This window comes from Eleginops maclovinus, chromosome 1 (assembly GCF_036324505.1).
Source record: "Eleginops maclovinus isolate JMC-PN-2008 ecotype Puerto Natales chromosome 1, JC_Emac_rtc_rv5, whole genome shotgun sequence".
In the NCBI taxonomy this organism is placed as follows: domain Eukaryota; kingdom Metazoa; phylum Chordata; class Actinopteri; order Perciformes; family Eleginopidae; genus Eleginops; species Eleginops maclovinus.
In genome coordinates, this window is record NC_086349.1 from 12,703,376 (window position 1) to 12,719,712 (window position 16,337).

At 40.3% G+C, this 16,337-nt stretch overlaps 1 protein-coding gene across 3 annotated transcripts in view; it reads right to left on the minus strand.

The window, feature by feature from the left end:
- The window catches only part of casz1 (castor zinc finger 1), a 163,044-nt gene that overhangs the window by 75,479 nt on the left and 71,228 nt on the right, over positions 1–16,337 (minus strand). The window contains exon 1 of one of the 3 annotated variants that reach the window (XM_063880421.1): positions 871–1,300. The exons of the other annotated variants lie outside the window; for them this stretch is intronic. Coding sequence (XP_063736491.1) covers positions 871–919 — 49 coding nt within the window. The 5' untranslated portion in view covers positions 920–1,300. Of the gene's footprint in view, positions 1–870; positions 1,301–16,337 lie in introns of those variants that run through there. 3 annotated transcript variants of the gene reach the window in all.

A 16,337-nucleotide genomic window follows, 5' to 3' on the forward strand; every position in this document is an offset into this window, starting at 1 on the left:
AGAGTGACGCTTGTGAGTATAAGGTGTAATCCTGTTACAACAGCACAAGTTTATCCTCCCAAAAGTACGCACCGGATCACTGTTGTCAACCTGACAGTTACAGGCCGAATGACATTTTAAATGATCTGCCTCGCAGGTGCATTTGCATTTAAACAATCTAATTCAATATTTTAGAAACATATAGTGATAATTATAATTTTAACTAACATGTGATCTATTTCATTTGTCCCACGTTTATATTTTAATGTGAAACAAACCAATTAGAATTACCTGAGAAGGTGTAAGCCCTGCTCCTGTTTCCTTCTACATGTGTGACAACATAATCAACACAACAGTTTGTTTGCTTTGTCCCCTTGGCAACAAACCCTTAGGCCATTCAGTGTACCCTAATGGCATTGCCAGTGCCTCTGTGGGTAAAGCCAATACCTGTATTTCGACTGTTCCAATACCGGCTTATTCAAAAACATGTAATTAACTGAGGCGACTAAACAAGCAGCAAAACACGGAGGAAGAAAGAAAAAAGCCTGACAGAGAGAGAGTTGTGCTGGTCTCATGTCCTAGGAGAGAAATAGACTCTGACAAGACAAAATGAAACTGGCTTTGTGAACTTTCTTCACACACTGCATGTAACGCAGCGTGTGTGCTGGGGAAATGGGCAATCATATTTGATGTTGCAGTCACCTTTGGGCACTGTCAAAGGGCTATAAATAAGGGTGTTGCAACTCTTGGGTATACGTATGCTCTGGCACATAGTTTAATCATGAACAACTTCCCCTCTCCGTGTATTTAGTCAGAGATAAAGGCACACCTTAAACTGTCAACTAATAAAACATATCTGGCAAAAGGTAAAAAAAGAAGAAGCGTACTCACCATATTCAGGGAAGTCGAAGTTAAATCCTCTCAGACATGTAACTTTCATAATATTACTCAACTCTGTAAGAAAGTCATTCGAATGTTGGATGGTGGAGGGGGAAATAAAGCGGAAAAGTAACTTGATAAAAAAAGGCTTCCTTCAATCATGCACTAAACTCCTTGACATGTAATCTGTCAATAGTTTGTTGCTGAGATAATGCCGGCTGCCACGAGCGGATTTGATTGGCAGCTTAGGGTCTGGCCCCTCCTTCCTGTGGTTTGACGGGGGGTAGGTGAAAGAATATGGAGCCTCCCCCTTCCCTTCTCTCTCTGTGTGTCGCTCTCTCTCTGTCTCTCGCGTGCTGCCTCTCGTTCGCTCGCTCTCTGCTCTGGCCCCATACACACACACACACACAGACCAAGCTGTTGGTGATGTTGTCTGAATAGGCTGATAGGAAATTATGGCAGAGGAACCGGAGCAGTTTTTTTTCTCCCTCCCTCAGTGGGCTGGCCTTTTCCATCTTTGTGGTCTTCTAGCCTTTCAACTCTCTTGGGGTGGAGCTTCCACTGCCTCTATTCAAATGAAGGGAGCGCAACACTAAAGAAAAGGTTTTGGGTAGGATGAGATTATTCTTTTAAAAATATATATAGTATTCCTATTGGTGCACTAGTGTTTAATGCTTTACACTCATTTTTAATAAAATATAAAATGGTTAAAAGTCTGCTTTTTATAACCCCATTTTTCTTATCTTTATGTAGTAGATGATTGAATATTTTGACAATTGTGTTAGAGAGTCACCTAACCATTAAATCATCATTACATGCCACACATTAAAGGGACACAACTGAATACGATGAAGATGCTTGCCGTATATCTCTCGCTAGGAGCATGCCAGAAGATAATACTCAAACTCTTTAGCTTAAAGCTAAAAACTTTTTTTATTTCCCTCACAAAACCCAGATCCTCTCTATTTCAGTGTTGTATAGTATACATTATTTGACTCGCTCCGTCAGAGAACACTCTTTTCCTTCCCTCCCTCTGATAAGCTATCAGTTTTCATTGTAATTTCAGGTGAAAAGATAAACGGCAGCCGTTACCAGGTGACAATGAATACTTTATAAGACAAACCCCTTATTTGCCTGGCAGTTTCTTCCGCAGTGGCATGCAAAGTGCCTTTGGACCTTTTGTATATAATGCCAATATACTGCAAAACTGGCCCGATGTCAAGAATGTGGAATTTACAAAGTGACAGCAAATAGAAAAAAAAGGTGTTTTCCACAGCAGTTTTATTTTGAATAAAGGTGGTGTATAACTAGCCTTTAGTGGTTATACAAAAGCAGAAATGAACAACTTTATGGTTGTGAACCATAACGCAATGATACATTATCTTGGGTTCAGTTCCTGAGCAGTTATCAAAGTCCAAAGTATGTACATAAAACAGGTTTTGGTTGATTTAAAAATTATTATGACTCATCCACAGGTTAATAATGTAAAAAAAAAGCTTTGTCTCCTCCTTCCTAACCCGCATGAAGGGACATGTCATTAAAAGAGTTTTTTATCATAAAGGTTCCGCCCTTGATCTAACATTGTACTGTAAACACTACTTCAGCTTTTTTAGCCATGATAAACTAATTCAATTGTTTTAAATGACCCGACTTGGCAGCCAGACTACAACGGTTGTGAAGGTGTTGGACATTTATCAACTGTCAGTTCTATTCTTTTATCAACCACATGTTGTACAAACAAACATATTATGTTTGGTGGATTAATGAGTACAACACTGCCTGACCATAGAATACAAATGTTCATAAATCGCTGTTGTTCAATGTACTGTTGTTCAGAGGTCACACATATTGCAAATAAAACTGGTGTTAAATTGATGAGCTCTTGGTAGCACCTTTACCAGCTACACTGTAATAAGAGACACTATAATATTTTAGTTTATGCTAAAGAAACAAGAGGTCAACATCAAAACGTTTTGTTGACTGAGCTTAACTTAAAGTAGCTTAAAAGTACAAATACGAACCCAAACCACAATCATTTCCTTAACACAACCAAAACTTTACCAAGTGGTTAAAAATGTTTAACCCAGAACTCACGTTAACCCAACCCCACTCTTTTTCTGACCCAAATCAGTTTTTGGGTCTAATCAAGTTGTTACTGCAGGCGCTGGTTGAGCACAGCTATCGCTCGTGTTGCAGGACACTTGCAGGAAAACACACGAAAAAGAATGAATACATTTTCATAACCGCTGCATGAGGATACGTTTAAAGATATGAACATCTGTCTGGCTGTAACTCTGCAATTCCTTGTTCCACAAAAGGTATAGTACATCAATAAAAAAAAAAAATTCTACAGTATCTCTAAACTTGATATTGGGGGGTGGGTTTGAAGGGCAAATTCTATTCATGTCCACAGGAGGGAGGGTTTGCCCTCCATGCATTGCAGCCCTCTGGCCCTTGAGCTGCCATCTTTGGGGCCGAAACCATTACTTTTCAAAAGGAGCTGTGGGGATTTTTGTTTGATGTGGTCCGAGGCTATTGTATGGTGCATGCGGGAGAATGTTGAGGGCAAGGTGGAGTGTGTATGCGTGTGAGTGTGTGTGTGCGCTGCCGTGCGTGTGACATGGCAGGGGTACATCAGTCAAAGGGCCGCCGGGCCAGACGTTTGGCTGCCCCTGACAGTGCACTCCAGGAGGGGCTGGTCTGGTGAAGGGCCCACTCCGAGTCCTCCATTCCCCAGGACAAAAGCTAGGGCCCAGTTGATAGATGTGAATTCAGTGGCTTTTGTGCCCAAAGCCTAGAGACATGCCGAGTGAGAAATCTGACCTTTGCCGAGAGTCAGATTGTGTTTTTGAACCCCTCTTGCTGTCTCTTGCAGTTCAGGGCAAAGAGTGAGCGAGCGAATGGGAGGAGATGGAGTGGGTGCGAGTTGGCGTGGGGTGGAGGTCTGCCCTCGCTGGTGGGGCGTACAGGTTGGGGACTACACAGGAGGAGCGGCAGGATGCACTTGTACTAAATCTAACTTTAAACACAACAAATTAAAATAGTTTGTGCTTTTCAGCAGTCAATGGATAGAGTTTATTCTTGATATTCACTGTCATGTTGTTGTCAAATTGGCAGGAAATTGAACGTGTAAAAGCTTAATTCTGAAGCAGGGTTTTTTAAAGTGGGACTCAACAAGAGTTCATCCCAGTGTTATTCGAGGTTGTCTTCGATGCGTGATATTATTCCCTCTCACGTCTGTTTATATTGCATTATATATTTATTTTTAAGCAGAGAAGGAGCTGAATATTAAACTTACACACAAATACAGCCAGAACAATGATGATGGTAATACACCACTTCTTGATGATCATCATTTGCATTACTCATGACAATGATTCTTCAGAATCTCATTTGATTTTCATAATTGCTGTATAGCTTTATATACAGCTACATACAAACACTATGAAAATCACATTGCAAAATCTCATTATAGGTACACACTTGAAAGCAATTAACATGGAGTTTGTATGAGGAATAAGGTATATCTGTGTGTCAACATGCTGCAATGCATTTCTTATATCCATGCACTGTTTATGATATTACATGAATTATGATATAGCGCGTTGCTTGGCGGCAGTGTGCTGAGAGCAGAGATTCTGAAGATAGAATAGGCCTATGTTTTTGAGTCATACATTTTTCTTGACACTGCTTTCATCCCCCGGCCGTAATCATCATATCTCCCCCATTGCTCTCCCGGATGCAGACATCCATAATGCAATCTTCCTAATTTTGATCCCTCGCAATCTGGTTTTTAAAAAGGGAGGGGAAAAAAGGGACATATTTCTGAAGGCTTGCTCCGTAATCATTTTAGACAGATAGCCTTTCCCATCGCAGATGAGCAAATATTTGTAAACCAGCTATCTAATGGAAAATTAGAGTGAAATTAGAGTGAAATTCATGACAGTGAAATCCGATTATCTGTAATTCTATTATGCCATCTTAGCCCACACAGCATATTTTTGTAGAGTTTTTTCCATAAATACCTATGCCAGGGGTCCTGCTAATCAAATAAAATTGAAATTCATCTTCCCATTAAATTCAATTAGCCGCAATTTCTAAAGCCTAACAAAGATTTTAATTACTAAATTATAAAATTCTCCCTAGCCAAATTGGGGAGAGAAAGAGCGCATACCCTGCATCTGAAAAACAAACCCATGAAAGGAAATTGTTGATCAAAAAAGATATCCAGGGGAAAATAACATTAGGGAGAGCACTGGGGCCTTTATTCAGCGAGTCTGGGCGGGGAGTGACGTGTGCCAAGCGCTAGGCTCCTGGGCCGGAGGAAATGAACTTAGCTGAGGTTCTCTCTGTCTCTAAATGTCTGCCCTCAGAGTTATTATGCTGTAATTGACTAATTGACACCTTAATTTCATTTATGGGGCTCCTGTGTTCATAAAGCAACCTCTGGGTGGGGCAGTGGTTTTGAGCGGAAGCAAGGAAGTCAACATCCAGGACACCAGGTAGAGCCTCAGGCCTTCAGTTCTGTGCTCAGCAGATGACGATTATGCATTTGATAATGAAATGGTCAGGAAGAACATACTTACTTAGCAGGGGCTTAAGGAGCATCTTACTCATATGTTTAAATCCCTCTGATGCATGCTGATGGGTAATAATCATGCAAGTCCAGTCCCACAAGCTGTCACTGCTGGCACAAATGACCTCCTACAGGGTCAAAAGAGTTTATTTTTGGAGAGTAAGGATCCTTAAACTGTCAAATGCAGATTCAAGGAATGTGTTTGGCTCTTTATACTTATACAAGGGACTGTGGGTGAATTGTTGTAACCACTAAGATGTAAAGGGAACTGAAACCAGGAATGATAGCTGGTTACGTTAAGCAACAGGCACACTGCTAATAGCACAGCTCTGGGGTCTCAGGTCAGCCACCAGGTCCATTTCCCAGCCACCCCCTGCTCCTCACCAGTGGGCCACTAAAATAACAGCCCAGCACCCTCTGCAGACTACAAAGCTCCGTCTGAAAAGGCACCTGCTGCTGTTATTCACTTTAGCCCCTTCAGCAGCTCACTCTGTTTAAAGGACACGCAGAAAAGAAAGAATGACTGGGAAATGATGAATTATTTAAGTATGATGTCTAATTGTTTCAGGGCAGACATCTTGCTTCTGGAAGGTAAAGGCTTGGGGATGGGGGTGATCAGTGCATGTGGGGGGAGGAATATTTGTGAAGAGGTCTGTCTACTGTGTAATGCAGGCAGTCTCATACTTGAAGTGGCTGGGTAAATATGACCAAACTGAAACTTTAATCTGCTTTTTCCACACCCAAGCTGGCTGGGTATTAAAGATAATCTTTTCTGTGTGTCATATGGCGGGAGATATAGATAGAGCTAATTTTTTAGAGACAAATCTGATATTTGTCAACTGGTTGAAAAAAACCAAGGGATTTTCTCCTAATCCTCCCTTGGATGTGAAGGCGCGTTAACAGCGAAATGCAGATGGTGTTCTGTGCACGGAGAGTACCCAGCACTCAGCGCAGTGCATATGGAAAGGCGCAGCTAGCCTCGCTAGGGCTCAACGCAACCTGCAGATAGCGAACTCCCCCTACATTCAATTAGCAAGTCGCTTGTGAAAGCAGAGGCATATTAGTTTATTTCAAAGCGCAAACTTCGCAAAATACATTTCTGTGTTGTTTCTCTTTACTTTTTGTTTCCTTGCTGACATAACATCCTTACTTCTAGGCTGTGCTCATCAAATATTCAGTTGCAACTCAATTCCAATAAGGAAAAGAAAACAAATTATAAATAAAATGGAGGCATAAATCTTTCAGGATCCTAATTCTAACTTTCCCTTGGAGTGTTTCTGTCTTTATTTTGTCACATTAAGCAGTTTTGCTTTCCGTTCCCACTGCTAGGCGTGGCTGATTCTACATTGGTGGAAAGATCCCTTTCTTCTTCGGCTCTCTTGTTTTGGAACACTGTGCATTTTGTGGTGTCACTTCTTTTATGCACAATTATCACTTGTGTAACTTCTGGTTTTGTTTTTATGAGAGACAGAACAATAAAACCTATGTGATGTTCTTATTTTGGTTGCAGTGGGACTGTTACAAGCCTGCACTTCACCCCGTCAAATATAACTACAGTATGACTACAGCTAATCACCACAAAGATGCAAAGTTGTCCGGACTGCTTTATCTTATCCAGTATTTTCTCTGGTCATTTTAGCACCAGAATGCAACATGGCACAGCACTTTGGATGCATTCCTAAACTGCTTTGTGGCTCCGCATTACATTTGACATTGCATTGATAGTCTTTTTCTGGCCTTTCACAGACATCAGGTCAAATATATTTAGTGCCATGTCCTAGCTACAGAGAGAATAAACAACTGAGGAAAATCTACCTGAGAGGACCATATGGTACATGCATTGAAATGCAGCAGGCATTATTATTGTGCAGATGGGCTTAAGAGTGTGTACTTCTAAACCAATTATTGAATGTTTAGGTACCAAGGTAGACAGTATGGGACAGAGCAGATTAATGTCAAGAGGTGACAAACAGCAGAGGGACAAACACCAGCAAACTCCAGATAAACTGAACTTATTTGCCTTGCACTCAGTGTTCCTTAGAGGTCACCTCAATGTTTAGAACATTGACTGGATTCTCTCATTGTGGTAAGTTCAAGGGACTACTTCTCCCAGAAGTTAACACAGTTAAAGCCAAACCAGAATTACTTGTATATACAGGAACACAATTTATACATGCAAAAACACAAATGCAAACTGACTGTTCCCTATTTAAAATAACTTGTAAGCAATACTTTGACAATTTTATCCAACTCCAATGTGTCCTTTTTCAACCTTTAATGCCATTAAGGAAGAATCTAAATTGAAACGCAACAGGCGAGGAAGCTATATTATTCTCTAGTGTGTGTATTTGTTCTGCACCAGCTGACTTTTATTGATTAGTCATACGATAGAAAAAAGTTGACATTATATGCACTATGAAATTCAGCATTTTTTTAACCTTCAGCAATGCTTGTCATTCGCTTGTAAAATAAATATATAAATATACACCAGGAGGAAGAGAAAGCAAAAAATCACTAAAGCTCTTTTGCTGTAATTGGCTGAATAGCAAGGGCAGCAGAAAATTTACAGGCAGACAACAGTGTGAAGGGGACTCGGTCACAGTGCAAAACTAAGCCCTCAGCACCAGCAAGGGAGTAAGCAAACCAGAGCAGTAAGCAAGCGTCTAGGTGCCTGTCTGGCATATCTTAACTAGCATGAGGCACTTGTGTCTCCCAAGCTTTGACGGTAAGCTGCAGATCAGAGTCCATTTTCTGGACAAGTTAAGTAAATAACCCAAGCAAGCATGCATAAGACAGTGACAGGGAGAGAGAAATCCCCCAAAGTCACAGTGGTGACACTCTTCTAAATCCAATCAAACTGAGGAGGGAGAGAGAGAGAGAGAGGGAGGGAGGGAGGGAGGGATGAAGATATCCTCTTTGCTGCCGGTGTGTGTCCAACAGCATATGATGCAATAACACCTCATTCAGTGTTTAGCCCTTCTCAAAGGACAGGCAGGGATAACACTTTAAACCCTGTGGCTTTATCTCCCGCAGATTTTCCATAAAATGCCAAGCCAGGGAGCCGGGGCCATGTGACTACCATGTAGGTCAGGACAGATGGGGGGTAGAAAGTGTGGGAGGTGAAGGGAGACAGACGGGGGGCGGGGGGGGGGGGATTTCTGATGGAACTGTTGAAAATAGCAACCTGTTGAAAATAGCAACCAGTAACCAGATTAGATCAATTAAGATTCTGTCTGTATCTGTTGCTGAAAAGAGCAAGGCTGAGGACTCAAATGTTAAGTTCGAGACACAGCTTTAAAAATACAAACTGAAAAAGTGTTTGTAAAAATCCCCACTTGTTTAAATGTTAAGTTTTTGTGGGTAAGAAAAGTTAAGGTGTGTCAGTGTTCAGCGAAACTTTAATGTGCATTTGAATCATTTCATTTTTCTTGCATCATGTTAATAAACATAATATGTAAGAGAAGAAGTGAAACGCGGCAAATGCTTTTATTAAATGTGTCGGCTTTGTCAAAACACAGGATATCCAAGTGTCAGTTGGGAAAATAAAACCAAGAAAACTAGACTGCAGGCTCTTCATGAAAGACTTTACTGAGACCCTGAGTAAGACATCTGTACTGACACTCTCGTTATGGCCACATGCTTCACCACGATACAGTTAACACCATACCTACCAACATCGTATTGCAGATGTAAGTGGGCACACGTTTCCTGCTGGAGTAACTGAGCAGCTTGAAGTCAGTTTGGTGTTCAGCCATGTCCTTGTGTTAGAAAGTCTTATTTACATCTGAATATATAGCAACTCTTTCCTTGTTATAATAGTAAAGAATTAGGCAGCATTGTACCACAGTTTCATATATCTGTCGGTATAGTCTATCTTTATGTTAACCAGTCTGTGATGAGAAAAATGACCAGTGATCATTGGACATTACTAGATATATTATGTAACCTCTGTATACCATTCAACCAGCCTTTTCAAAACACCTGATTTACAATACGAAATGCCTTATTTCTATGCGAAAACCATTCCCTCAGAGAAAACTAAAGCTCTCGTGCATATCAGACCTATCTTGGAGCAGGTAACTCCTGACATTATAGTTACAGTCCATAAATTCAATGCGCTTCACATCTCGCCTCCAGATCTTGGTTTTATGAAAGCATTTTGCTGCTGAACTGGTTGTTCATTATCCATGACATTTTCAAAGTACAGAGATATGTCAATATTCTGAAGCTCAATGGGCTTGTATAATTGAACTAAGGGCCCTTAGTTTTCATATGCTGAGGGCACAGGTTCCCAGTGGAATACCAGTGACGCTTGAAGGAATACAAAAGATGGACAGGATAAGGCTTTGTGCCGTTGGCTGACCTTGACCTATTTGTTGACCCACATCCTCACTCAATCACACGATTCTATTTTGATCAATACAATTCAGGTGAACGTGCCAGCAAACGTACCCAAATAGTGACCATGCTTTCTCTGAATATCTACATTTTTATATTAGTCCTGAGCACACCTGGCTAGCTTTGTATAACCTGGCCTCAATCAAACTCAAAGGCACCATCCCTGCAAAAGTAGTATTGATCAAAACTAGCATCTATCCATGCATAAGAGCTTGTTTCAATTGATTTTTCCTCTTTGAGCTGAAAAATATAATAGAGTTGATATGAATTACAGGGTGTTTTGCTTCAATTCATCAACACAGGCCAGATCATGCTTGCTGTTGCCAGGGAAACATGATTTTAACAATCAATTACTTTAATGCATGTACGCTACCATTTACAGAGAAACATACAACAGTCTATAGAAGTCAGAAAATACTGTGATTAGGTGGTTTGTAAAAGGGAAAGACAGCATATAGGGTTATGAGGGCTGCATAGGTGACAAAAAAACAACCATTCCGTTGCAAACAAACTTAATCTGTGCTTTCCAATGCAGGGCAAACACATTTAGCATATTATGCTACGGGCAACATAATATTTATAGGCATCTAAATTCAGGTTATAACACATTTTGTTGTAGTATCATGGGATGGCTTTCTCTGATAAAATCTGATGAATAAATGTTTCATAATTATCTGTAAAATATATAAATGTAATTGAGCAAAATTTGAAGCCCACTTGTGTCCCTCCAAACTATCCCAGGCGTCATGTTATGCTCAAAGATTTGCAGTCTCTAATTCCCAAGCTCAAGACTGATCAGTGTTATTTTAGTGACACCTCCCTTAAAGCATCCTGACATTAAGCCTTTATAAGACAGTTATGGGTATTACATTGGTCTTGCAACATAAACTACTTTTTATGCCTTTACCATCATGTTTAAATAAAACTGCTACAGCAATATTAAACTCAATAGGCCAATAGGCTGCCTCCTGCCTTGTTAACAGGCTATTATTGTACTGTTATCCTTGGTGTGTGTTCTGTAGGTTTTAGGCTTGGGGCCTTAATATTATTGATGTAGCTGTGGAGCAGTGTTATGTCATACACACAAGTATAATATAAATTACTAATGACTTTTAACATTTTTATTTCACTGTCCTAAATCTCCATTTGAATCATTTTGGGCCAGTGAGACAGATAATAATAAACCAATGTAAGCGGACTTGCGCTTAATAATTCTCAAGCCCCTAAAAGACTCTAAAGAAAACAGGGAAATAAACATTCACTTCCCCCAACACCAAAACAGGCAATTGTAAAACAGGTAAAGCGATTAAAGTAGAAGCCATGGTAAATCAACGGCTTAACTTGCCTCTAAAGCATTTCTATCCTAACCCCTTAACTTAAAACTATCTACAGCTAAGATGTAAATTAACCTTAGTTATAAGGTAACACGGTATATTCCATCAATGCAATATTCTTATTTTGTTGAGTTGCAAATTCATTTTCAGACATTTTCTGAACAAGTTACAACAATGAGCAGCAACTTGAAATGTGCATTTACTGTTTGTAATGCTGTTACTACTTTTGTCACAATTTGATAGACATACTGGAGAAGAACAAGGTCTAGCAACATTTGTGGCCAAAAGGTATACCATATTCCCAGTACTCTTAGGTCACCAACAGATCAAAGTATTTGAGTATTGATGCCCCCTTAAGAATGAATTGTTATTACTTTAGTGAACACCCCCACCTTCAAATATGTCCATACTTTAGTTTATGACCTAATACTTGCACAACTATTAGCATTCCTTTTGTTTCAGTTGTACGTTCACCCTTTTTAGAAGTAGTCAGAAACATTTATCCCATGATTGGGATAGTTGTGTTGGGGGTTGGGTTGGGTTGACTGCTCAGGTGAAAGCATGGTTAGGGATCTCATTGTCACTTGACTAATGACTTGTTTTGGTTGCTTTAAGCAATTAGATAATAGTATCATTATCAAAAAGCAAAAATGCCAATAATATTGCCAATTCCTTCTTTGTGTTAAGAAAAATCGTCACAGATCTTACTTTGGTTGTTTAATGGCCATATGGCAGGTAGGATGGCATGGCCAAATAGTCCCACAGTTGCCCTCACTTAACACCCGGCAGGACACAAACCTAAGCCTTCTAAAAGCCATTTAACACAAGTGGACACAATGGGCAATAGGTGTAAGAGCTGGTCCACTTTTCCATGACCAGGAAACTCGAATGCTCCCCTTACATCTGATGTTTGACTCCCAGCTGGTGTCGCCATTATAGCATATTGATATCTGCCCTCTGAGGGAGGCGAAATGGTGTGTTACCCAATTATTAAAAAACCCTTATGTTTCATTGCTTTGAAAAATACCAAAATAAAATATAATGTAGTTGCATCTATAAGACTCTTAGTCTGATAGTGTATGTGCTTGTGTACAATATGACATTTACATTTGGATGTTTTTATTTATATACATTATACTCTTATTTTGTCGTTTTGTTGTGTCAACGATCACAGAAATGTTAACACTTTAAGCTGCAACCATTACAAACAGCAACATACTACATTTATTGACAAAATCTCTAAAGCTCAACAGTTCTTCTATCCAGGTCTTTGGACTGAAAATAATATGATGCTCCATCTTTCAAAGATGTACTTTTCCTAAAGCATTGTTGATTGCCCTGTGTCCATTACTTGGAAGGATTATGATAATATTCCACATTGTGCTCGGCGTGATGCACAGGAAATTCAATACTCAAAAGGTTAATGCAATCAATTAGGATGACAAAGGAGTAAAGTAAAACCCTCCTGCTCGTGGAAAAAAGAGACAGCAGAAGATAGGGGGGAGAAAATGTATTGAAAGCTTGAATGGATCCATAGAGAGAAAAGAGGCACTTGAAACGACAGAAAAATGGTATTTATTCAACGCGTCTCGTCCAAGGCCAACTAAACGAAACACACAAAGTGTATACACAATGACAGAAAAATAGCTCTTAGATAGTGAATTGCCTGAGTCAGCACTCAACCAGTTGTAATTGAAGAATAAAAGGAGCCATATTTTTGTTTGAAGGTAATCAGATACTGAAGCAAAGGAAAAAAGTGGCTGGTACTAGAGGCTTGATCATCGATTCAAAATGCTCATAATGTTCTACGGACCTATCCTCTGTTCCCAGTCAAGTTTTGTCTCAGCACTCCATTCCCATGTGCATTGTTGCATGGGCTGAATATTAACAGCATGACAATTGTGTATGGGAGAGATATCTTTTGTTATTTAGATAGACGTTACAATGCTATACAACACAAAGGAGTCTCATCATTGCAGATAAATGGATAAACTTGGATGGCGGTATTGAGCTCTATGACCATTGTAATAATCCATATTACCTTTTCAGGCTCAGTCTGTCAAAATGGTGATGTATTAATCACATTTCAGCAATCCTCCGTGGCTAATGATAATGTTATGAGAGTCTGGGTGGCAATATTTTGCTAACGTCTGTAACGCCTATTTTCTGCTGATAAGTTGTGCAAGGAGAAAAGCCTAAAACCTTGTAATCCACTTAGGTAAGGCAGTAGACTTACCTACTTTTGCAAACACACAACCTCATAAATCTACTGCACCTTCACATTCTTAAAGACTTCCGAGCTTGAGAAAATAAAGAAGATCCTTCATACTTTGTTTGTACCAAATGAAGACATGTTTCACAAGTCAAAGAAGTGTGCATGCACAGGCCCTAACAGATCTCCCTTGCAGGAGCAACAAACCTTAAATACAGAACATCAGTACAGCCTCCAACTTAATATCATTTATAACACATCTACAGCAAGTAAGCTATTTGACATTTTGTTCCCGAGTGGAGTGATATTAACTAGGAAAAAAGCAGCATATTTAGGATTAGATCCAAACACATTGATTTTATGCCAAGCACCCTTGAACTACAGCCTTTTATTCTACATTTCCGAACTTCCATCAGTTCTACAATGAATAAAATGAAGAGGTATGGGGATAACAAGCACAAAAGCTTGAGTTGGGCGGTAACCAGGGCTCTATGTTTTGACCGTAAGAATTCGGCTTTTTTCAAAAGGCACAACTGCTGTAATTTGACCTACATCACATTTTTCTGTTTGGGCATTTTTCGGGTCCGGCAGCCACGTCACAGAAACAATGGACCAAAATGGGCTTTGAAGTCAGGGCTGAATGAAAGCGGCGGGGCTGACACATGAAATGCCCTCACAGCTGGGCTGCCCCCAGTCAAAAGAAAAACAAATACTTTGAATAAGAGGGGGACACGCCGCTCCTGTCTGAGCTTCCTAAGGCCCTGAGCCACCACCGGGAGGTGGGCTTTCACGATATGCCCGTAATGATGGATGGATTGGGAGGAAAGTCTATTCACATGGAGATGTTACATCATAAATATTTACACAGGGCTGCCGTTTCCATGTAGCCTATGCTTGTTTTGACACACTGGAAAAATTTAAAGGACAAAAAGGGTTGAAGGGAGAAAAGTGCGGAAAATGAGAAAGTGGCTTCTAGTGACTTTTATTCTACCCTACTGGCTGATACAATCAAACTAAATTGAGTTTTATGAAATGTTATTCTTTTTTCACAGTGAGATAGATTATCTTTCCTATGGGTAACTGAGGGCTTTATTTACCTATATCCATGACTGAACAAACTCTTGTTTATTAGAGAATCATTGCCCTCCTACACACAAACCCTGAAAAGCAAACATAACACTTAACAGCAAGTCAGTAAACAGTAAATCACTATCAAACCCCCTTTCCTTGATTCCCATGAATAACTACAAGCATTACAAAGACTGAACCTTACCAAACGTAAACTATACACTAATTTTTAGCAAAGCATCACATTACTCAAAAATGAGTAGGTCTTCCTCTGAGACCAAGGAGAGGTAAGACGCCATTGGTGTTGGTTAGCAGCCCTACAGATTTCTGCTCAGTGAGCTCAATTAAAAGCTTTGACGTCCCCTGAGAGTGTCCCTGGAACCAATGAAAACAAATTTGGCAGTTTAATTTTCTTCCCACTGTCTAAGAGAGGGACTCTGCTCAGGGAGCGCTCTCTAGCCCAAGTCTGTGGGAGCCAAAAGGAGAGGGGGGATGTCGAGTCAGCCCGGTGTTAAAGCCAGTTGGCCTTTATGATTAGTTGCATTAACATATATCAAAAGCCAATTAAACTAACTGTACTCTGTTATGTTGTTGTTATGTGGTTAAACCGGGGAGAAACTTAAGTCTGTACATGAAGTCTGCACTACAATTCACTCATACTTTGCTTCCAGAGCAACCTGTTTGAAGACTTCTTTGTGGGTGTGTGTGTGTCTACCCGTGCATTCCACTGTGAGGGGAACTTTTGAGGGGAATTGTGGCAGCATTTCCTCTGACCGACTCTCTCATCCTCCTGTTGCTCTAAGCTATTGTATCTGCTTGGAAATCTGTGGATAGTGTCATCATCCTGTTGTAGGGAGCTACACTGGGCAATGTATCTGGAGCTCTGATTGATGCAAGGAGTGTGTCTGTGTCTTGTGTGTGAGTGACACCAGCAGAAACAAAGGAGTGTGGTGTAGCCCTCCGCCTCAATTCACGGCCATTCCACCCCCCGGTGATAGTGAGGGTCTCTGGCTTGACATGAGACAGCCCACGGTGTCACTTCTGAATGTTTAGATCCCTCTTGACTAGGAGGCCAGGGGCAAGGGCTGTTGTATGCATCCTCATGACAGACTCCCACATCAGCATTGTGCTCATACCAGCTAACATCATTAGCACAGAAGGTTTCATCTCAGGGAGAGAAAAAAAAGCAACCCAGTTTCTTCAAGTCACAAGTCATTAGCATCCTCTCGAGAGTCAAATTGTACAGAGGCAGATTTTTTTATCAGCAACAAAAGGTTTTATACTCTTGTTAATTTGGTGGATGTCATTCGTACTTAGATGTCTGTGTCTAATGTCTGTTACAGTAATAAATGCCATATAGTGGAAAAATTATATTATTTTGTCAAGATGACAATGTGGGATGTTGCCTCAATAACAGCTAGACATAAAGCAGGCATGAAGAAAATGAAGTTATAATTAACAGAACAGCGTAACAAGACGGAAAACAGAATGTGGTGTACATGCTGGCACACGCATAAGAAACTATGGTGTTGAAATACATGTTTTATAACTGCCAGTAAAAAGCTTATATAATCGAGCTGATTATTTTCCAATTCTGTGTTCATTTACATATTTCTGTATTTCAAGTACTTCAAAGCACTGCTCAACAACTGTTAATGTCAGGAAACTGTTAATGGCAGTTCATATATGTGGAAAAAGCACCTTATTGCTCTAGTAGTTTGGAGTCGTTGCAGCAAGGCAGGGTGTCTAACACACAGTGTTAGGGGTGCATTTAACACTGTATAGATCCCTCATAGCAGAAGAAAGAGACAGAGGGAGGGAGGGAGAGAAAGAGAGAAGCCCTCTTTGGAAAACAGATACATCAGTGTGCCTGTATAGTGTACGACATTGC